The sequence below is a fragment of the Prinia subflava genome, chromosome 6 (assembly GCF_021018805.1).
Source record: "Prinia subflava isolate CZ2003 ecotype Zambia chromosome 6, Cam_Psub_1.2, whole genome shotgun sequence".
NCBI lineage: Eukaryota > Metazoa > Chordata > Aves > Passeriformes > Cisticolidae > Prinia > Prinia subflava.
In genome coordinates, this window is record NC_086252.1 from 12,210,720 (window position 1) to 12,235,315 (window position 24,596).

At 39.0% G+C, this 24,596-nt stretch overlaps 1 protein-coding gene across 8 annotated transcripts in view; it reads right to left on the reverse strand.

Moving 5' to 3' along the window:
* LOC134552028 (hyccin 2) overlaps positions 1–24,596 on the reverse strand; it is a 68,040-nt gene that overhangs the window by 15,783 nt on the left and 27,661 nt on the right. For 5 of the 8 annotated variants that reach the window (XM_063400258.1, XM_063400255.1, XM_063400254.1 and 2 more), the window contains 8 exons: positions 23,401–23,481; positions 22,691–22,806; positions 21,856–21,951; positions 20,863–20,979; positions 20,092–20,179; positions 16,118–16,277; positions 14,762–14,929; positions 2,054–9,908 (listed from right to left, as the gene is read on the reverse strand). In XM_063400258.1, coding sequence (XP_063256328.1) covers positions 9,304–9,908; positions 14,762–14,929; positions 16,118–16,277; positions 20,092–20,179; positions 20,863–20,979; positions 21,856–21,951; positions 22,691–22,806; positions 23,401–23,481 — 1,431 coding nt within the window. In that variant the 3' untranslated portion in view covers positions 2,054–9,303. Of the gene's footprint in view, positions 1–68; positions 156–433; positions 578–1,487; positions 1,834–2,053; positions 9,909–14,761; positions 14,930–16,117; positions 16,278–20,091; positions 20,180–20,862; positions 20,980–21,855; positions 21,952–22,690; positions 22,807–23,400; positions 23,482–24,596 lie in introns of those variants that run through there. The other 3 variants (XM_063400262.1, XM_063400261.1, XM_063400260.1) reach the window with 3 other exon arrangements.

Below are 24,596 nucleotides of genomic sequence, written 5' to 3' on the forward strand. Positions count from 1 at the left end.
CCGTCTCTGGAACTCCCACTTTCTGCTTGCTTCTCCTAAGTCCACAGAGAAAAAAGAGCAAAACATACCCAGCTCTGCCATTTTATTGGAGCGTTTGGGAGTCTGGAATGAGTAAACTTCACCACCACTTATATTTGCGCCATTTCCCACTGGATCTGTGAAAAGAAATGTTACTTGCAGCTATTTTGAAAGCACTGATACTCCCAACCCAAGAAAGATGGAATGCAACATTTCATTACGTGGCTTTATATTGCAGGTGTTACAAAACAAATAAAATGAAATCCTAGAATCATAATCTTCTCTTCTACCTGTTACCACAAGCGCAGACAGTGCAGATTGAGCCCTCAAAAGCAATTTCAAAAACACTGTACAACCCTAACACTGCAAGAATCTCCTGAAGTCAGAGCTGTGTTAGGTTTTCCCCTGATAATACCTTGAGCACATATTCCAAGAGCAGCAATATAGTTCTTCTCTTCCAGGATCTCCTGAGCTTCATTATCAGAAATATTCTCAAGCTTCTTCACAAATCTCTTCACACTGACACTCAGCTGAGCCTTGTCCTTCCGTATTTTAGTTCCTAGAATTGCAATAAAAGCTTTAACCTCCTGCTATTTCATTACTTCTACTGCAGTAGTATGCAGCCACCCAATTTAGAGACCAGGTTCCTGTTATGCAAGTCACTAAACAAATTAAAAGAACAGCTGGTCAGTAGCTGACCCTACAGCCATTCATCTTTCCTTCACCACAAATGCTGGCTCCTGCAGTCCATGAGGGCAAGACACCCATTTCAGCAAACACCAGCTCCACAGAGAGAAACGGGAGAAATGACAGTGGCTCACGCTTTACAGTATCAAATTGCATACAAAGGGGATAGTACTTGTCAACCCGTGGTTTTTTTAGAGAACAGGAGCAATTGGAAAATACCTTTCCTGTAGGCTGTCAGTACACTGACAGAATTTAGAGAGAATTTAGGCTGAGAGCCCTCTGGAGACGGTCTGCATGACCTGTTCAAAGCAGGATCAGCACTGAAGTCTGAACTGTATGCTCCGTGCCTTGTACTGGCAAGTTTTAAGCATCTCCACAGATGTTTCCCACCCTAAAAGTAGTCAGAACTTCTGCATAACACTCCTATGGCATACACCCGGAGCCTCGTTCCGCTCTGACTGTGCGAGTGTTTAACCGCGTCAGGCCCGAGCAGTTTCCCGGCTGCCCGTGCCGCTGCCCTGGCCCCCGGTACACGCTGCTGCTGGGGGAGCTCGTACCGAGAGCTCGTACCGCCCCGCCCGCAGCCTGCCCAGTGCCGGGCTGGGACAGACACACTCCATGGAGGGGTCAGCGAGGCAGAACGACTCCGGAGGCCTCGTCCTTCTGCGAGGCTCTGCAGCACCCAGCTCTGGTGTTGTAGAGCCTCTTTCTCGGGAGCACCGCGGCTGATCGGACCCCTCTCCCGGCGCCCTGGGCTGGGTTATGCCCCGGACCGGCTGTACCTGTGTCGTCGACGATGTGCTTGAGAACGTCCTCGTCGGGCACGAACTTCACCTGCAGGGAGCGGCGGCCGCTGCGAGTGCCCTCAGGACGGCTCATGGCGGCGCCCCTCACGTGGGCGCGGCCCCGCCGCCGGGGGGCGCTGCCGCCGGGGGGAGCGGACCGGCCCCGCCTGACCCCTCACGGCGCCGCTCCTGCAGGACCGGGGCTCGCTCCCCGCGCCCCGGCAGAGGCGGTGGCAGCAGGAGGCGGAACCGGGCTCACGTGCCAGCCAGCGGCCGCCCCGAGGCAGCCAGCCCGGGCGCCGCGCCTTGAGCGACCCGTGCCGCGGCCAACCCGCGCCCTGCTCCCAGCCCGCCTCGGCCGCGGGGCGGGACTTCCGCCGCCGGCACGCGCGCGCTTGGCGGGCTCGTGCCCGGGGTCGCTGTGGCGACCGAAGCCGCCGCGAGCCCCGCAGGGGAACAGCGGCGCCGCCACAGCCCCCTCACAGCTCCGGGCCCCGGAGAAACCCCTCCGCAGCCCGAACCACACCTTAAAAACCAGCAATCCACAGAGCATCCATTTCTGTTCAGAAACAGCACGATATTTATTTAACATCTTTATATATTTATATATATATAATTCTTTCTGCATTGCAGATTGTGTCGAGTTTTATACATCTCTATTTACAATGATTTAAAATAATTATATTTCTTCTCTGGCAGGTATTTACAAAGTCAATAGTAACTACATTTCACATTTCAACAAGTCAACAGCATGAACCAGCTCAGTAAGACAGTTAAGATAATGGCTTACATGCACCAATAACATGATCTTCAATACGTGCCTTCTTCAGGACTAAGAATGAAGACTTTCCCTGGTCCCCAGGTTAAAGGACATCGTACAGCAGAGGTCACGGTTATTAAAAACCTGTCTGATTTAGTCCTTCACCAGTACCGAATCTCAAACGTCTGGGGCTCACACCAGCAAGCAGGGCTGTGCTGGCCAAGAGGGGCTCACACCACCGAGCTGTGTCCTTTTGCCCAGCCTGTGTGTCCACAACAAGTGGGCTACGTGCTGCTTATGCTCCTTCTATGAGATTACATAATGCTAAAGTAGTAAAAATCCTCAGAAACATTACTTCAGAGAAACAAACCTGGTATGACGAAAAAAGTAAGAAAATAATCTTTTAACCCTTGCAGAATGTTTCTTTTTGATAGTAAAACAGAGAGCAAGTCCTGTAATCTTACAAGGACAAAAACAGATCAAAAAACTAATTGTCAAGTACAGGAATTACAAATTTAAAAAATGCAGCATGGGGTATATATCAATTTAGTTGCTGGGGTCTTTTAATAGCAAATAAAAGATACCATAGTAAATCTAAAATGTATTAAGAGTAGCGGATTATTAAAAATCTTTATTAGCTTTTTCCTGGAATCTTCAATATGAAAAAAAGTGTTAAATGACTGGTTTATTTCATCATGTGATATTTGTCCATAAATAACCAGCTAGTAATATCCACCCCTAAAGTATGTACTATGTGCAAGAAAACAGAAGTCTTGTTTCAAAGTAATCATTGAACACTGACACACACACACACACACCACACACCCCAGTACTAGGAATCTATTAATACTTTGACATGTTGATTTATCCTGAGTGATTGTTAACTCACATCTACTGTATACTTGAAGCCACAAAGTTTTTACTACTTGCATTTTTCATAAACTAATAACATGAAATTGTAGCACAACAACAGTAATTGTCTGAACAGAAAGAACAGTGTCAATAGCCAGTACTTCTGTTACGCCCAAGTACCTGTTTTTAGAACTAAAGGTAAAAGGTTGCTCTACTTTTTGTTTTGTGATCAGTTCTGGGGAGGATGAGGACTCAAACACACAGGATTCACTACTGATTTTGTAAGGAAGTTTCCATGACAAAGCACCATAGAGACACTTTACCAGCAGATACTTCTAAACAGAAATCTCCCCTGATCATTTTACCCTCTAAAATCAAAACCTGTGAGAATTCTAAACCACATTTTCAAGCAATTTAAATTTTGACTCCTGAATAGATTATTAATCACTCATTAAAAAGTTGTATCAGAACGCAAAGACAGTCTTCTCTAAAACAGCTTAAATCATACAGACTGTAAAATACTGGGAGCTCATAACCAAGTAGCTGGTCAATAAAACTTGATCTCATCACTCTGCTCATCATGCACAAGCTAAAATGTAGGGCAACGTTTTATTGTACAGATACAAAGGTTTAATATACATCTGTTCCCATCAACAGCTCCTCAGGAAAACCTTAGTAATCCTTTGTGACAGAAGGGATCATTTATGGACCCATTTTAAATCCAGTTGGTCCCTCAGATACTACCTTTGGTAAAATCTGATGAACACTGTTAAAAATAAATTCAGGAGAGGTATATCCTTGAGGAAAATAAGTAAAAGGATGGATGCAAAAATTGTGGTTTTTTTCATTAAATCTCAAATACAGATGGTTAATAAAAGATAGATTTTTACTAAATCCTTTTCTTGAAGCTGTAAGGTACTCTTAAAACTTGCACAGCTTACTTCTAAACTTTTAATATCATAGGCCTTGACACTTGACAAACTTACTAGGCAAGTTTATCTAATATGGTTGGCTGTTGTTCTAAAATCTTGTTCCAAGATTTATTTTAAATAAAATTTCATAATGACTATGTGGAAAACCTCATAAATATCAGTCTTGCAAAATCAACTTACTGTTTTCAGGAACAAACCAAGTTGCTTACAGCTCACCACCATCCTCCACCACTGTGGAAGAGGCAGGGAAGTATTTTGTCTCTTCAGATGGTCATGACAGAAATTTTGACAGACTGATACACGTATTCACAAACACAACACCCATGTCATGATTTACTACCCTGAATCACCTACAGAAAAGCTTTCAACAGCAAAGTTTATCCAAGTGCCAATGAGGAAAAAAAAAATGATCAGAGATTAAGGCCCATATGCTAGAAACAAATAGCATTTAAAATACTTAATATAAAATATTGAAAAATTATGTAAATCAAGAAAGTGATACAAGTTCAGAGGATCTGGCTTGTTTGCTTTGCATGCTTGAAAAGGTGTGATATTTTCAACTTCAGTCCTGCAATTATCCTAAACAAGAAACTGAAATAAAAGGGGCACGTTTACTCTTCTGATGAAAACTATTCCCATGATATAAATGCTTGTTACAAATGACTCCTAGCTAATAGCTTTAATGTTACATTACACATGCCAAGGTAGCAATATCTTTGGCAATGAGAGAATTTAAGGATGAGATTATTAGATCTACTAACATCAAAGTATTTTTGTTCTGTGTGCAGTACATACATTTCATTCAAACATATTCCATTGTATTTTCCACACTTCCTCTAGGATTACTGAGCACAGTAGCTATACTGTACAGCTTGATTTTTATGAATTATTCAAAAAGTTATTCTTGATTATCTCTTAGTCTTCAAATTCATTTAAATCTGTAAGCCAAGATAAACAAAAATGTCTGGTTTGTGACCAAAGTTAAAATGCTGAACACTTAAAGGAGATAGCCATTGGTTCATGATAAAATAGGACAAGTTCAAACTCTTAGGTTAAAATACAGCCATAGCATAGAATAATCTATTCCAAAATCAATTTTTCAAAATATAATTCTCTGAACATGTTATACATTAAATATCGAGGAAAATTTCCCTGGAGCTACAATTTTCCAAGAACACTAAGAAACTTCATTAAAGAAGTAAAACAAACCACACAGTATCTGAAGACAAAAAGCAGAGTTGGGGTCACCTTACTGCAGAGTAGCTTTACCACCACTAAGATGCAGGTTTCCCCCTTAATCTTGAAAAATACGTTCCTATTTACATACAGTATACACACAGTTGAGGCAATTGATTGTCAACACGTGACAAATGTATGTACCTACTCACACACAAGTAAACCTCACATGGTGAGAAAAAACCCTGTCCCAGTAAACTCCAGTATTCATAAGTAGTGCAAATAAATACTTTGTCAGAAAACATCTGTTTTTACTCACTATTTTGATGACTTTAATTACGTTAAAGCTAGTGGAGTATGTTGGAAATGCATTTAAGACCAACACACTTGCAAACTACAAATACTAGACCTAATGCTTACTGGCTGCAACATGATGTTCAGCACTACAGAATGAAGTATGCTGTTAAAAAACTTCAAATTCACATCAGAAAGGGTGCTCAAAGAAATCTGCACTTAAAACTGATACGGAAGTATCCATTTTAGGAAATTTTCCAAATGAAAACTATAGGGATAGTACAGCAATTTAAACAGTCATTTTGCAACATTATTTTTAATAGGTATTTTTACTTCATCACTTTGCTCTCTGCAGAATGAAAATATGGTTCACCTTTCAAAAACTTTTCCAACCAAAAAGCTGCTTAAAATAAATCCCTGAAATAGATAATCAAGCTAGAGTTCACAATCCCAACATTTCGCATTTTCTTAAAACTACAAAGTCAAAAAAATTAGTTGCAAAATGGCAGCATATTGTGATGTGTATCAAGGAATATTTCATTTTTCCCTACTGAAGTATATGTATACATCAGAATATAGAATCCACCCTTCCTCACTTAAGAATTGCACGTATGTGCATGCATGCACTCATATGGAGGGAAAAATCATAGTGTTCTGCTTCTTGTCTTTTTATAATGCTGCAGTTGCACTCAAACAGTGTGGAAATCTAAATCTAGTGCCTCAAGTACCAAATGTTCTAAAAGAAGAGACAGCAGAGTGAATTTAGGATAAGGACGTTTGATTTAAGTCTAAACATTCGTCACAGGTGTCAGAAAATTTAAGTATGCTTTGTACTTTGTTTAATATTTAGCATATATAATCAGAAACCCAGCAGATTATTTCCTCCACCCATATCCCAGACACTTCTAATTTTATTTCTGCCACAGCACTTTGGAATGTACTGAACATGGTGTATAAAGATTTTGCTATGATCTTGACACACCCTAGCATAACCTGAGACACGTCTAGAAGCACTGATGATAAAGATGATACACAGCACTGCAGAGCCTGGTACTACAGCTGGTTTGTAGATACTTGTGATGACTTGACTTGTAAGGTAAATGTTCAACAGTACTTGGCTGAAAAACAACAAAACAAGCTCCCACAACTGGAACATTGCATTAAAAGGGTAATTTTTGCAAAGTCATGAATGTACCACATCAGCACCTAGAAAACGTAATTTTTTTACAGGGATAAATTTGAACTCTTTAAAAAGACTGATATGGAGTAGGTATATACACACAAGAATAAACCAAAATATAATGAATGAAACCGTAACAAAAGGCACATGATCAAAATGAGAAGTGTAAAAATATTTTTAAGGTAGTTTGACTGAGGTTTTTGCCAATTTGAATTTACACATGTACATCTGACTTCCCTATCTGAAGCCAGTAAAGCTGTCTCACTTTCCTGAAATAGTTTTCATAGTGTGGAACCCCACAAAAAAACATAGCTTTAAAAAAAAGGTTGTAAAATTTGACCTGATGTCAATTTAAGTGTCCTAAAACTTCTGGAGGAATTCATCTAATGACAAACATATAAAGTAGAGAACATTGCTAATGAACAACTTTACTTCATAAAATACTAAATTTAATTGATTATTAGAAAATTAGCTGATTCTCCTGACCTTTTCTTTCCCAAATATTTAAGTAAAATTCCTTTTTTAATAGTCTCTACAAAGTATAAACTTGGTATTTCCAGTCATGACTTACCAATTGTCTCCACTAGGAAATTTTATTTTATAGAGAAGAGTTTAAGCATATACAACTTTTGACATTTTTACAGAAATGTAAGACTTGTAGCTTCATCTCAGCTTTGCCTTCATTCCACCCGTGCATGACTGGTGGACCTTAAAAATTAATTTCCATTTAGAAACTGTCAGGTTTTCCTTCTGAGGAGTCTATTTACTCTTTACCTGATTTTCCACATCAGGTGCCACTAAATTCACTTTGACCTTTGACTGTATGATATGAAGATTAGGCTACCAAAGTGACTCATCAAACCACAAAAACCCCTTCAAATATTTTAATGATTTCTAATGTAAATTAAAAAAAAATCTATTTGAAATAAAGCATTAAAAAAATCCACACTAAAATCATCTATCAGCAATACCACACCATGTCATTCATCGTTCTGAGTACCTTAAAGAGTATCATTCAAAGAGAGCCTGCTGTTTGTAACTGCTTACATTTATCCTTCACAGTGACAGTAAAACCAAAGTGCCCACATAAAAATCGTAACTGTTTCCTGTGGGTTTACAGTTTGTAAACTTCCACGATATCATACAGGACTTAAGCAGAGAGGATGAACTCTTTTCTGTCAATCCAAAAAGAGACAGAGAGATGGAGAAAGAGTGCCAAGCATTCTCCAGTGTAACCAGAAATGTGCTTCTAAGCAGTGTCCTCTAACGTAAGTACCAGCCAGTGCCCATATACAAGTCACACACATTTGAGGCTTGGCTCAATGGCACGAGTTCTGTATTTTCCAGAGTAGGGCCAATCCATAAAAATAAGAGTTAAAAAACCTCAAAAGAATATATATACCAAGGCAATGAAGTGTGATCCTTCTGGGGAAAAAAAAAGGACTGTCAGTACCCCTTTGCACAAATGGCATTGCTAGAAAAGCATTTCACACTGAAGCTTCAGTGTTTCTAGCAAACACTTGTGTCTATCCCTGAGACAGCACCTTGAGATTATGGTCTGTCTGGACTGCAGGATTCCTCAAATGACTCTGTCATTGAATTCAGGGACATTGAGAAAGCAGCTGAAATGGGTGGGGGTGTCCCAACAGCCATGACAAAAAAGACAGCAGCCTGAGAAATACGCTTTACCCGAATACACCTTTCAATTCAGTGATCAGCACCTCACAACAACAGCAACAACAAAAATGAAGCAGAGCTAGCAATTATTTCCTGGGGAAGTACTGTTTCCTTCCCACTTAAAAACAAATTGCTTTAACAGCATGGTGGTGTGTAACTTTTAGTCTAAATGCAGAATGACCCTGTGTCCTGGAGGGGAAGACATAACATTAAAAATGGCTACAACGCCATTAGAAGTGCATTGTAACCTACATTATCAACCTAGAATCCTCTCTCCGAGGGAAAACAGCTTCTTAATACGCATGTCTCAGTTGCTGAACATCAAAAGCTTCTGGGATGAGAGACTGGGGGCAGTCAAGGAAAAACTACCCTCATTTTAATGAAAAAAGTGCTGTAGGCAGCCAGGAGCAGCAATGACGATCCCCTCCCCAGAATTGATTGCACAGACTCAGAGAGGTCCAAAGTCACACTAGAATCTCTGAGGCACTCCTGGTTCTGAGAAAGACAAGTCAGGATCCAGTAGTCTTTGCAGTACTGTAGACCAAGAAAACAAACCCGTTTCTATTTCTTAACAAAGCCAAAGCATCATCTCATAGGGATCACATTCACCATTTCTGCCGGTGTCTCCAGTCTCACAGTGTTGAAATGGGACTGATCAGCCTACGATGGATTGCACATCACCCAAGGAGAAAGGAAGGCATGGACAAAGGCATACAGTACATTATATACTGCTTCACAACCATGTTTACAAGGGGGAAGGAGGATGAAGGTGAGGGAAGAATTATTGCTGTTTCAGTAATACAGTATGATAGCTAAACCAAATCAAACGAGATCACAACAGTCAGTATTTTCACACTGTGGGATGATGGTTCATGTTTTGCTTAAGGATGAACTTGCCAGGGATTAAGGGGGAAGAGGGAATACTAAGGAAGGGAGTCAAAGTTACACCTGGGATATCAGCTGCATATTGAAACTTGGAGATCGAGACTGCTTGGTTAGGGGAGCTCCTGGGGAAAGGAGATCTTTACCTTCCCCAGCCTGGCCTAGCCGGTCCTCCTGTAGGCTGATAGTTGAAAACCGATTGGTGTTGCCAGCTGCTAGACTGGTAAAACCCTCTGTACCAGCTCCAGCACTGGAGCCTGCTTGACTGCCATTCACATAGTCAAATGATTTGCTGGAGGAAGCACTGGCGGTCCTGATCAGGCCCAAACTGTTGGCTTTTGGCACCACCTGCCCAGCGGGCAGGCTGAGGTGTTTCTTAGTAGGTGACATCTCAATTATATCTCCATCCAGGTCAGAGGACTGGTGCGTGTACTGCTTTCGAGCTACTGAATCTTGAGGGCTCTCACTGGATTTTGCTGCAGAAGAGGTTTCTTTCTCCTTAGCAGAACGCCCACTTGCTGTTTTCCTTAAGCTGCCCTTCTGGGATACAGAGGATAGAGGTTTGGTCCCAGCTGGCTGGCTGCTGAGGGAAGCTCCCGATGAAAATCCTTCATCAGCATCATTAAGGTTCATAGACTCCTCTCTTCCATTTACACCTTCGGTATCTATTAAAAAAAAAAGAAGCAACCAAAAAACCCCCAAACCAATCAGAAAACACAGAATGCATTCAAGTTACATGAAGACAAAGATGTGCACAAAATGTCAAAACAAACCTCATTTGCTAATCCACTTGGATTCCAATTGCTTAACTTTTTTTTTTATTCTCAGCCGATTTTCCTGCCATATTTAGCAGTATAACAGAGAGTAACAGTAAATGCTCCCTGAGTTTGATTTGCCTTTCATCTCTAATACCCTTATCAGTCAAAATATTGGTCCCAAACTTTGTCCACAAAAAAGAATTGGGCCCCATTTGGTTAATCTGTTTTAGCTTGGTCTATAGATACTGCTACACATTCTCCTACTACATGCCATTAAAGAAAACAAACCCACTATCCTTTCAGACTATTTTTATCCTATTTTGAGGCAAGATCTAAGGATCTCTTCCAGTCAGAGTAAGTTCTGGTGAGTGCTCAGTAAGTTTCAGAATCAGGCTACTTCCTAGGCTAGCAATCACAATGTTTCAACAGAGGCAGAAGGCTTCTCTTGTGCATAGCTGGCACTTTGAACAATGTGACCATACTTTCTATTGGAGATTAACCTAATTCCTAGTTCTCTCTTCTCCAAAATTCAATCCTCCCTGAATTTACATCAGTCTTATGCAGGTGCTTCTATCATATTTGCTTTTACCTTAACATCTACATTTTTCAGAGGAAATAAAAAGGCAACTCTTGCATTAGAGAAATTAAATCTCTGAAATACTTTATGTTATAGAAGAGGTGCTGTGCTTTTGACTGGAATCTCAAAGAGCAAATAAAAGCATTACAATATTATTTCTTAAATCCTTATTTTTAGGCCTATAATATGATTAAGGCTACTTTTAATCTTATTGCAGTCTTTTTCTAAGCTCCGAGTTCTCAGAAGTTATTGTTTTAGTAGAAAACTGAGCAGCATTTAAATTTCAAAACTGAAAATGGAGCTACAGTTTTTGCTCCATTTTATTTATTTATCTCATTTTAATGAGAAAAAGGCATACATTTTCACCATGTCAGCAAAAAAGGAGTCCACTCAGGCTACAAGAATTTTGCTTTTCTTTGTAAAAGGTGTAGAGTCTGATTATTTGGAAGAAACACAGATCCAGCCCAGCTAAAGCTGCTGTGGTACTCTAGTGCTAAGATTATTCAACGCAGCTTGCCACCAAGCAAACATGCTTATATCTTTTTTGTGGAATGGGAAAAACATGGTGGCACCTATCTGAGAGAGTCCAGAACTTAGTGGAGGCTCATCCTCTCATGCTGAGTGTTAGCTAAGGAACATTTTACATCATGGCAAACAACAGACAGAAAGCTTTTGGTGTTATTGCCACCTCTGTGTAGCAGGAATACAGCCTGATCCAATTTCACATTTCTGAGGTGTAATGCAAACCCAAAACTTCACAGGGAAGTTTCATTATTCTGCTCTACATTTACGACTTCTTTTCAGGAAACTTTGCCTTGGAATTACCATTACCATGTATCAGCTTACAAAAGATATTTAGACATCTCCAAATCAGACCACTCTCGGCCTCTCTCAAAGCAATGCAATGAGAGATGACTCTGTAGTTTTTGACAGTTCTATTTGACTCATTAGCCTGCCAGAAGCAGAAAGAAAATAGTAATAGTTCATGTTACTGCAGTCTTCCTTCCTTGGTTAAGCCTTTTGCCTTAGAAGAAGGAGCTCCTTAGGTTCCCAGAGCAATTATTGAAATCAAGAGTGCATTACTTGCTTTAACTTCTCATAACCTTATTTAAAATGCATGTACTTTCCCCACTTCCTGACTACCTGCTTGGTCAAACAGGCCTTCCTCTTCTCCCTGACACATACCTGTCTTTTCTTACAGCTATATCACAGTGACATACTTTATGCACAGTCCACCTTGACATTCCCCCCTTCAACCTTCCCACACAGTCAAAGATACTGATAAAAATCAGACATTACCAGAACATACCAGAGGCAAGACCACTTTTTCAATTAACCAACATTTATGTTTCTTTATATAACCATGCAAAGCTGGATGAAAGCATGTTCAGTTACAAGCAGCAAGAGAAGCAGCTGAAGCCCCCTCTCAAGCCCTTCTTATACAAGAGAAAAATGTGGAGCTTGTAAGGAGTTACCTCCAGACAGCACTCTTAAGTTTTTTGTTATTACAAGAAGATCAGTACTTCTCAAAGTTCATGTTAAAACATTGCTGAGAAACAGGAGGCTAAAGCACATGTCCTATTGAGGGACAGTAAAGTAGAGTAGTTACACTGAAAAAGTGGCATTTTATGCACAGGATTTAAAGATAAGACTGAGAGGGGTTGTTGCAAGCTTTGGATGCTGCAACTATACACAGGCCCAAGCTGCTCAGCAGTGCTCAAAAATGAAGAAGATAGAGAAGATAACATGCAAGAGAGTTTCTGTCTAGTCAGACCCACATACCTACAGATCTTCCCAATGGCATTAAAGTAATTCCACAAACACATTCTTTTCCTAATGCATCTTATTTTTCCTTTAAAAACTGCCCTCAGAAATAATAAAAAAATGTTTGAGTTCTTACATAGTCTGTGAAAGAAAACAGGATGATCTAACAACAAAGTTTTCTTTTTCTCTTTTCTGTTTGTTTGTTTTTTGTTTTGTTTATGTTCCAACAGATCAATAAGACAATTTCAAAAGGGAACAAAAATTAAAAATCTATTCCCTTCCAAATACTCTTTACTTTAAGGCCAAAAGAGAAAGAGACAGTGCAACCCAGTAGAAATCATATCCATTGCACTACAGTGTGTATTCAGGACTCTCACTGTTCCTTATCAGAACAAATCTGTCCTCAAATTTGTTATTTTTGCATATACACAACTAGTACTTTCGATACAGACTCAAGTGTTCTCCACTGACCCAAAACAGTGCACATAACTGCAGCTGCAACCACCCAGAAGCAGAATACCTTGTACTGCATTACTAAGTCATTCTTGAAGTCTTATCTTTTTCTGCTTAAGGGGTCAAAACACTGATCTGAAGAAGGGGTTTTATAAACCTTTTTAAAAATACTTTTTAAAATTTAAATTTTAAAATTAAAAAAAGTTTATCCTTCCTATACCTGAAGACTGAAAAGCCACTAGAGGTGATCAGTCTCTCCTTGTGCTGCTTGACATCAAACTGGTATTTATGAGAGGGAGTTTTCTGGCTGAAGCTTTCTGTGAAATCAGTGTCAGAAAACGAACAAGACTGCTGGATATACTCCCACAATTATGTTGATAATCAAGCCAAACTCCTTTTCTTGGCCTTCTCCAGACGCTATCAGCTGGAGAACTCAGTTTGATCAAGAACGCAATTATACATTGCTGATGTTACAGAAGTAAGTGGTATTCAATCCACTTGTATTGAAGCAGAGAATGTGGAACGATGCCTTATCCAATAATATGCCAAATTATATCAATGGCTTCAAACAAAACTAAAATGCATTATCTTCATCAACTTCTCTTCCCACTTCTTGCCTGTCCCAGAAGGTTCTATGCAGCTCAGGACTTCTCTATATCCTTCAGGTCATGCACATGCAAAGAGTTATAAAACCGAGGAAGATCAAGTGAAAAGTGAATTTAAGAGAAGACAGGATCATTTACTGAGCATGCTCAAATTCACAATGCACCAAGTAGATTAGAAACCTGCACTAAATGTTTTTATGCCACTCTCTTCTACAGAAGGATGAGATGTTAATTATTGTCTGATAGCAACTTTGTTTAAGTAATGCTTCTGTGATAACCCTAGATTTGCATCTCCAAATTCTCCAGATGATTGTTTCCTGAAGAACAAATCTGAAGAACAAATGTAGCTCATATCTGAATGTGCAAATAGATCTCATTTATGATCAACTAATATCCTTATAGAGGCTAGAAACACCAAAGGAATGTTCACATAGAGAAGAAGGCTTAAGATAGGAGAGTACTTGAAAATATGTTCAGCTAAATCTGTAAGAAATTAATTCTCATCTTGAGGAGAAATCATGATTCAAGTACTTGAAACTATGTCTTTCATCAAGGAAATCATCTTTACTCAAAAGTAGATGAACTTAAGTAAAATAAAATTCTACCACCTACTCTATCTGCTATTCTTGGCTGCCAAGCAGGCCTCTGAAGCCCTACAGCATTTATGTGGACAGCACAACTGAGAAAGAAAGCAGTAATTGTTTCTAAAGTTTTTAGAAACATGACAACGTCATTTCTTCCTCAAAATATAAAGCACTTTTTGGTGCTTGTAGAGCAGCCAGCTCTAAATGAGTTATATGTATATGAATTTTCAATTAAAGGATGACTGACAAATAAAACATCTGTAATTGTATACCTGTTTTAGATAGGCTTGACTTTTAATGGCAACAGGAAACTTCATTCTTGAATAATTTAAAAACTGTGGACTAACAAGACACTATTTTAACTAAAATGGAGCCAAATCCATTTTTACTCAGTATTGTCTACTTTTCAGGACTAGACTCATGTTCATCTGGTGCATATTTTTTCTTCTTAATATCAGATTAAACATGCTCAGTAATAGAAAGTTTCCAAGCAATCCCAAAGCTCTTGGATATTACCCCTGCCTTTTTTTTTGTGCCATGCCAAGCAGTGTTTCACCACACAGATGCAAGCCCCAGGCCAGCCCACACGATAACAAAAGGTAGTTCTGACCTGATGTTAGGTATACAGGGGATGCGTGTATTGCAAAGAAAGCTAATACACCCTGGGATAGCGGAAACACACACTAGAATGGAAAGAAGTTCTGCTTGGGGATAGGGAGCCGGGATCCTCCTCCAGCAACTGCCTCACTGACTTCTGCCTCCTCATCTCTGTCCTACCCTCTGTAGTGGCTGCTGCCAGGGTGGGCTCCGGGAAGCCATGCTCAGGGGTCCTGCGCATCAGCACCTCCCCCTCTTGCTCACGTTTGATCCCTAGGTCTGTGGAGCCGTGTTGGATCGGGGAGCCAGGAATGCTTGAGTCAGCCTCGATTGAGAAGTCAAAGCCATCTGGGATTCAACATATAACATTTTAGTGCTTTTCTATTCCTTTCTTGGCATTCCAACCCAGGCAGGGAAATAGAAAGTTTATGCAGACATGGAACAAAGACAAAACACTACCCATGCTTAGATAAAAGTGGTGAGAACATCCACAGAAAGGGACAGGTGGGCTGTACTGTAGACCAGAGACCAGCAAATGAATAAAATGGCAAGTACAGTGAAGACAAACGTGACGCAGAGTCCTGAAAAACAGGAGACAGCTACTTTGTTTTCCTGGACATCCTGATTGAGCTGATGACCAGAGGTCATCAAATCCTTTTGCACGTGACCAAGAAGAATAATAAAAAATAGAAGGAGAAAGTGTACCACAGGAAAATATGTAATTCCTGTTTTCAGACGTTTTACTCTCAGTTGATTCTTACGTTATTCTCCTTTTTACCTTCAGTGATTATGCAGCTTTTTAAAACTAATGTTTTATACATGAAGTAACAAAGCTTTAAAAGTAGACAAAGTGATTTCAAAGCAAGTTTTTTGTTACATCTACACTGAAGATGTCATCACATCAAGGTAAAGATCGCTACTTTTTTTTCCTTCACACAGTCAAGCGTGCTTCTATGCGATGTAAGTACTCACTGTGGAAAGACTAATTCTAAACTATCCAAACCTATTTTATAGCCCCCCAAAAAACTGGGTCATATGATGGTAGGTGTGATGTTCAGGTTTTCCCTCTCCCACTGCCATCAGTAGCTTTAGGCAGCTGGAATCCTATTAAGGTCTAGATGTTAGCATTCATTCCCTGAGCTTTTTACAATGGGAGGCAGTTGAGTTTTAGTGCAGATTAAACAAAGAACTCAAATTCTAAGCCACACTTTACCCTAAAATTTCATACTGTGTTAAATGGAGAAAAAAGAAGTCTTATTAAACATTTTCCAGTTTCCTCATCTCATTTCCTCATCTATTTCACAGTTTATCACAAAATCAAAACTAAAACAAACACCCAAAAGATTCATGTTCATGCAGTGCTCTGAGGATGTAAAATACTATATACTATTATGGAGTATCACTTTCAAAAACAAACAAACAAAAGGTGTTGTGTGTGTCCCCCCCATTCTGTAAACATTCAAACTCAGAAGCCAGATTACAGTGATGATGATGACTACAGTACACTGTAATATGTGCTCCTGGCAGACAGCTCACCTTCTCTCCTCCAGCGATGACGACGGATAGAAGCTGTTGTAATAGCACTCCGAGAAATTCTTGGGACTGTTGGAGTAACTTCTACTTTTAGTACCTTCTGGCCTTCTTGTGATGCATCAGGAGCATCAAAAGGCAGTGAATTCTTCATGGCATTTGCAACCTAAGACAAAAGTAAGATGCTGTACCACTACTGTCCTTAATTGCACTAATGGCAATATTGGATCTCTTGCTGGATACAGAAAGGAGAACAAGCAAGAATTGGTAATTATACCAGATTCCCCTTAAGATGAGTGATGCAATGCCCAGGATTCAAAGTTGATTACATGGAAAAGCTCATCACAAACCTTTTCTCAAAATCAGAGTTAATTTTTCTCCCTTTTTTTTGAAGCAACATATTTTGTTCTATCTTTGCCATCTGTAGTGACAGACATGAACAACACATACAGGAAGGTCTCCATCCAAAAGAGACTGCAATATAACGAGGCAAATACCATTTATGTTTTATGACAAGAGTGTCAATAAAACTACGTCCCAGCCCAAGCCAATACAAACAGCCAGTTTGCAAACAGGGGGACAGGACTGATTTCCACCACACCTTTCCCCATACCCCTCCCTAAAACCAACCCCAACAGAACTTAACCAAAGGGATTAGACTGCAGGTACTCCAAGATTTATTTAGGAAAGAAAAAATATTTGCAACTCAAGCAATGAGCATCAAGTTATTAAAATACACTCATCTTTATTAAACCTACTTTTTAAAATTGTAATAGCCTATTATAAAGTCAGAAGTTACGTTCTGCAGCTTTGAAGAGAACAAGTGACTTCTTTTGGCTTTGATGTTTTAATTGCTTCTTAAAGTTTCCCATAAAATGCCTTTGGGATTAGAGGTTTACTTTAAAAAAGACAAAAACAACTTTCAGTAATGTTTCTTACTTTACAAATAAATTGTTCAACGAAAGTGAATTTGTGTACCAGCTCCAGAAAAGCAAACTGGTTCTCTATGGCATGGGCAATACTCAACAATAACAAAGCTGCTGCACACAAAGTATTACTTAAAGCTTCAAAATCCCCCAAAACCACAACCCATAAAATGAACACACCTTGATTTTCCGAAGTCTTCTACTCACTGGAGTTGCTACCTCTTTTGAATAGATAGCTTTGTCAGTATGCAAAAAACCAATCTAAACATTAGTAGCAAAACACTTCTGCACCATGACCAGAACTGTGACAGAGCATTTCTGCTTGTTGGACTTTTTAACGGCTGGCCCTTTCTAGCAGCACAAACTGTACTTCTGGGGACTCAGGAAAACCATATGGAGATAAAATCAGTGCAACAGTAAATCTTTGAAACAATCTAAACAACCAGTTTGAATGAGTCACAGTCCTTGTCTGACAAAAACACCCTTAAAACCATGATCTTTCAGGATGCAAAAACACTTGCTCACAATGTCTAATCCAGCACTGAAAACAAACACACAGCACAATTCAGACTTGGCAAGCCAAGTCTGCAGCTATCAACGACAAAGGAAGGTTGGTTTCAGGCCAGACATCCACTCTTGCCTACCAGAAAGAAGCTCCAAGGAAAGAACATTCAATAAGAGCACCAATAAAATACATTTGATAAAGCTGCTGTCACAATAGGGACTTGCTGATCCATGGTTCTTGTGCACTGCACTTGGAAAGCCTGTGTGTCTCTGCTCTGAAGTCTGGGATTTCTGTCTGAAAAACATGCAGAACTCCTTGTACTGAGGCAAAGACTGACTGGAACCAGTCTGCTCTCTGGGTCCAATGTGCTGCTGATTCTGACACTTGGTGAGCAGTCTGTCTCTCTAGAAGCTCTCAGGTTTCCTGACCAGTACCCAGTGTTTGTTAACAGAAATAATTTTCTTTAACCCGAAAAGGCCTTTCCCTTGTGTTACTGCCTGCCCTTGCCACTGAAGTCTCTGGGTAAGAGTAACAGAAAACCCTTCTGCACTGCAGATATTTCATAGCTTTCTGATGCTGTTTTCCATTTGGGTTTTTAAGCTTAATCTTTTTTTTCTACAGGCAATAAAACCCTATGAAAATAAAGCATGGATCTACTAAATGGTCAAAAATGTTTCTCCAAGAAACAAACACAGGGATCATGATGTTTCTCATTGTAATAATGAGTGATGGTATTCCCTAATTACAAAAATAGGTACTGGAATACAAGAATCTAAAAATAATCCTAATGTGGGGGTTTGCCTGAATATTAGACTTCAAAGAATTTCCTGCTCTTAGGAAATCCTAGGCAGAAGCTGAGCTTAGAAACTTATCTGTGAACCATCCCAGATGATATTTATTTGGTGCTAGTAGTTTTCGTTTTAAAAGACAGAATTTTATAATGCTGTTAAATTCTACACATCTCCTGAAGAATACAAGGAGACCAAAGGGCTCCAATCTTTTTAGAAGTCAAATTGCTTGAATATATAGCATTAAGACAAAGAAAAGCAGGTAATTTTTTAGATAAAATGGACAATTTCTTAAAGCTACCTTGAAAAAACATTAGTAAAACAATACAGGAAGCAAGCAATGATGAAAGTATTAAAAAAACCCTCTCCCAATAGGCCTACATGCATATGCAGGAAAAACCTGACAACCAGAAAGGGGTAAAAAATTGGTGACATCATGATGTCACCAAAGAACAGGATGGAGAATCAATAGGACCTTTGGGAAAAAAAAAAAAAACCAAAGACATCTAGAAGATTCTTACAACTAACCTCTAAGGACTGATTCTAAGTTGATTAGAAATGAACAATGAAAATTAAAAATTGTAATATCATCAAGTTCCAGATCCTCCTACACACTTTTCAAATGCAGTAGTTTGATAGGATGGCCCAATTCAGCAGGTTCAATATTTAATTTAAAATTTTCAGTCTAATGGAGTGATGAGTCATTTCCAAAAGGAACCAACTATTATAATAATTCAATGCATAGCAGGCATTTAAAATGCAGCAGTGTCAGAAAGCCTGTAGATAAATTTTACAGCCAATATTAATATATTTGGAGAATAATTTTATGCAATTTAGTTCAGAAAAGAGTGATCTCAGATTGCCACATAAAAAGATTTTTGCCAATCCACTCCTTTGTCAGTTATGTAAAAAGCAATGACATTTTACTGCTGTTAGTTCAGAGGAGGACTAAAGGCTTCTAGCCACAATTCTGATGCAGCAACTGAAACAGCAATCTAATCTACTTTATTCTCCTTAATTTTCCCTCTTTTTTTGATTCTCATTCCTACGTCTGACAAAAATTTCCCCTTTCTCTCTTCCAACCTTCTCATCCTTCCCTATCACATCCACCTGCATCCAGCCCAGTTTCACCACTTTACCCATTTCTCTTCTCTCTTTTCATGATTGGAACAGCAAATACAGTGAAAACTAAAAAAATCCCCACTGCAATCAGAACTACTCCATTTCATTGCTGTTCCTCCAAACAATGTAAAAATTAAGACCTGTGTGACTTTATCAAACAAAATCTGGCACTGACTCTGGGATTGGAGCTTCTTTTCACTTTCACCTGTATCCTGCTGTTGCTTTCTCTACTTTGTTACCTACAGTTTATTCTCAACCCTGATGAAGGTCTAGAAGCAAAGAAAACACCTTTTTGGCAACCAATGCCCCATAACACACAACTATTCAGTTAAGCTTCTTTGAACCACTCGCCAGTAGCTTATGTCAAAATAACATAAACATTTTGAGCTAACTGTAATATATTAGCAAAATCCTAGCTTTCAGTTTCAGTGAGTCCTAGAAGATCCCAACACCCTGGCTTAATACTCAGTGGAAAAAGTATAGTATAAATAGCTATGTTGCAAACACCAGCTGCTAACAAATCATTTGCATTTGATAGTGCAGTGAATGGACACAAAAGCTTTCATTACCAGGCTGCTTCAGAAACACATCCATACTCCTCTTAACCAAGCCCATAAATTACAAGGGATTGTTTCTTACCAGCAGGGGCTGGGAGTAGAGTTCAAGCTGTGCTCTGTAAATTATGTCCTCCAATACCTCCTGGCCAAGTTCCCACTGACCATTATATCTAAAAAGTAAAGACAGATATTTATCTTCCACATTTTATGGAAAAAAACTTGTCCTTTTTTCTGCCCAAATCCAGCTTTGTACTTCTCACCTTATGTAGCAAATTCATCAGCTGTATGTACAGCGCAGTGTACATTCACTTCTTTTTAACACTACAACGTATTTTGTTACCTTGTTGGTGTAATAAGAAAGCTGTTCCATGTTCTCTCCAAACAAGACAAAATCAATGCCATAATCAGGACAAACTTTTAAAAAAAGGGCCAATATGCAAATGCTAATGCTACTTAGCAGAGCTGAATTTGCACCAGAAATGTATTTTTGCTGCCTCAGATGCTACTGACATTTAAGAGGTCTGAATTTCATCAGTTTATCTTGGCATCCAAGCTCATTATGCTTGTGAACAGAAGGTATCTGTGGTAGTGACAAGGTGGAGAAAGCTGCAATCAGAAGCCTAACTCTCTTCAGCACCTACTGCGGCCCCTTCATATCCTAATTCAGTGCTGAGAAAAATATTTTCAAATTATCTGTTGGATGAATAAGCAAGTAATGGGAAATACACTAATCAAGTAGAGATCTGTGTTATGAGTCTAACTTTTTTTTCAGTTATAAAAGAAGTGGCATTTGTATTTTAATTCATGTAAGAGCAAACCTTTCTCTTAAGGTAAGAAAACCCTGTCCACTTACATGGCGTAATAGACTCCTGTGAGCAGCTGCACCATGAAGTCAGGGTCCAACACCACTCTACCACAGTGCTCCTTCCAGCGTTTCTCATGCTGCCGGGGAAATCCACTCACACACAGCCTAAAAACAACACCATTGCAAGGAATTATTAACTCCACAATGACTACAAATGTCTTCATATCACAGAGATTTTAGTTATTTTTGAATTTATTTTTTTTAATATAAATACATGACATAGAACATTTCGATGTTGCATTCCTGATCATTAGAGCAGTTTTGTAGCACTGCCTTGATACGTGGCTCGCTGATAGTCCAGTGTTACTCCCATGTAGCAAACAGTTCCACCTGTTTTCCTCAAATCATAACCAGTTTCTAAAGAACAAGGGTGGCAAGATGTTCTCTACTACCAGCCAGGAGACTCTCCCTAAAATTCAGTAACTGCAACCAATTTTCTCTAAAGGAAACATTTCAGTGGTGCAGAAGGGAAGCATGTCACCTCCTATCTAATGCACGATGACAGCATGCAGTCACCTTATACGTAAAGTCAGATAACACACATACCATAGTCTTGAGAAATGCTCTCAGCTGCCTTGTAAGAAATATTTCTGACCCTTGAAAAAGGGCCTGCCTTCCCATATACTGCCTACATTAAAACCAGGACAATTTATCATATCCTTATTGCATCAGTTTACTGTCTGAATCTTCACGGAAGCAACACATGGCCACTGATACATAGCAACTGTGGCACTGTCTCCAAAACAACAGAAATCCCTTGCATATAAAATATCTTGCTTCCCTGCTCAAAGAACAGATCTAATTTTCAGATACAGAAAAATGAAACATATTTGGCAAATTTAGCATAGCCACAACTCAAGTGAAAATGATGGAAGCGTACCAAGAACCAATCCATCCCCATCAGAAAGCACTTTTCTTTACTGGATGAATATTTATAAGTCTAGATGACCCTGAAGACTACTTCAAAGGCAAGTGTCTCACCTGGAACCCATCGTACAGAGGGACTGGTAAGAAGAAGCAGGCATGTAGACAATAGCTGAATTGTAGCACAGCATAAGAAAGCTCAGCACCTCAAACCTGAAAAGAGAAGAGCAAAATCTTGCATTGTTCATATTCTTAATATTTCACTGAAATTAACACAAGAAATCTATAATTCAGTCTCAAAAAGCATCCCACAGGAAGAAGTCTCAGAAGTAAACACACAAATCCTTTAATCCTCTTTCATTATAATTCACTAACTTGAAACAGGCTATCAAAGGTTCACTATAAACACTTAAATTTATTATTCTGAAAATCCTGAAAGCCATAAACATATGCAGTAACGATGAGGGAAACGAGATACGGCATAATATTTGGGCAGTTACAGAAGTGAAAATGGCTGCAATGCATTCAAAATTCTTTTATCAGTTTTCCCAGTGCTGTCTTTAGACACAGGTAAAGCTGGCAGTCATTAAACAGCAGGGCAATTGCTCTCATTCCTGGTTCTGTCTATCCACTTAGCTCCATTCCCTTCCTCCAGCAGAAAAAAAGAGTCACAGCCCCTCATCCAAAGCTGAATTTTGTTAAACTTCTAGGAAAAATTGAATAGATGGCCATAAAACCAAAGAATATCTTTGACACAGAAATGACAGAGAAGTTACTCCTCAAAATTAACTATCAGAAGAACATACAAGGATGGAACAAAGAAAATTGTTGTTCTCTAGATTTATTTCCGAGCTCTTAATGCTGAGAAAGACTGATCACAAATATTTTTGTTTTGTTTAAGGACTGTTCTCCCTAGTGAAGCACCTTTAATATTAGGAGTACATCCACTTACCGGTTCTGTGCTGTGAAGGTTTCTCTCTGAGGATGAAGATCACTGTAAACTACTCTGATAAGATCATGCTGACTTAACGCTCCTTCAGTTAAAGCCATGGATCCAATGGTAGAGGGCTAAAAGTAGGTGAGGGGAGAAGGAAGGAAGGAGGGGGAGAAGTTAAGTCATAAGTAAAATTTCCCCAGAAGTATTAAAACTCCCAACTATCTAAGATTAAAAATACACTTAACTTGTGATCTGTAAAAATGAACATTACTCCAGAATACAGTTAATCTAAAAACATTACCTAGCTTTATTGTTATGACGTGTGGTAGGTGAAAGCAATTTTCAACTTTGATTCTTACACATCCATGTACAGTAGGTTTGTACTGATCACACAGAAACAGTAGAAACAGTAGTGAAAGAAAAACACAATTCCAAGTTCTAACTGAACTAAAGAAGACTGCTTTTATGCTAACATGTAACAGGCAAAAAAACACCGTGGCAACTACAACATAATTATTAAAAATGCGCAGTCAGCAAAGATCTTTTAACATTTATATTCCTGTTCTTTTACAAATTCTATTGCATTCTATTACACTAACTGCAAGCTACAGACATTGAAAACTCACTGCAACAAGGTGCATCTAAAATGGCCTGTGGCATCAAATGGATCCAGTTTCCATTCCTCTAATAGATGCAATTTTAATTTACCACAGCAGCTCTCTTACCTCATGATATATTGAGGGTTTAGATAACGAAGGGATGGTGAAAGACAAAACTTTGTTGTTTCCATCTTTGTCAGCGATTTCCTGCATTAAAAACAAAGCCAGAACTCAAACAGAAGTAAGGAGACAGGGAGTTGGAATATCTTACCGCTCTTAGAAGGCATTTAACAAGTAAGTTAGATGTCCTGATCTCATAAGACTATTAACACCCCAAGGACTCTGTGCATTTGCAGAATACCAACAATATCAACATACATATTCATTAGGTGGGAAAAGACCTCTGTCACAAACTGCTCTGTAGAACTCTGTGCAACACTTAAAAAACCCCAGCACTGGATCCTTGATGACTAAGACTGAAGATACTGACACAGAAGGGCTGATGAGTCACTTGCTGACAACGGGTAGTATTTCATAATAAATGTGCCACAGAGAAAAGGTGAAATCAAGGGGACTGGCAAAGTTTCCTCAGGAGGAAACACACAATGTTTTCTTCAAAGGCTTTCAAACTGGTCAGATTTTGTAGTTGCTAGGCTACTACATAAGCAAACTCTGCAGTTTTTAAAGAAAATATCCTAGGAGCAATTATATAAGGCTACAGCAACAAGGAGTTTAAAATCTTGCCCTTGCACTTTGTACAGCAAATTTTCAAACAATAAGCTCCAGTCATTCCAGTTTATGTAAAGGTTTCACCCAAGGTAGCTCAGTACTTGTAGCAGGCTTCAAGGATTATAACAGGAGGATGGCTGACAGAATTTGTCAGAACACTTATTTATCCCTTTCACTTTCTAAGTATTCAGAAAACAACTTTACTCTCAGTATTTGTGCAGAAAAATATCAGCTTCATTAAAGATAAAAAATAGTGTAAGCCACTGTTCATTTTGAGGTCTCTTTCTTTCTGAATATGCAGAGAATGGAGATATTACTGTCCTTAAAAAATATTAATCACCTACATGACTTTCAAATGAACTGCAGAACATTCATGAAAAAAGGGAGAAAAGACAAAAGTGCTACTTCAATCCAATAAACAGTACAAAAAATCAGTTTCCAAGCAGTTTCCTCTGTTTTTTTCTATCAGAATAAATCTAAAATAACTCGATCTTCCAGTTGTTAAGAGTTGATCTACAGACAATTAACTAGAATACATTTTATTTTAAGAATCACAGTTTGGCTATTCTGTATCTTATGTGTAGAAATAGAAC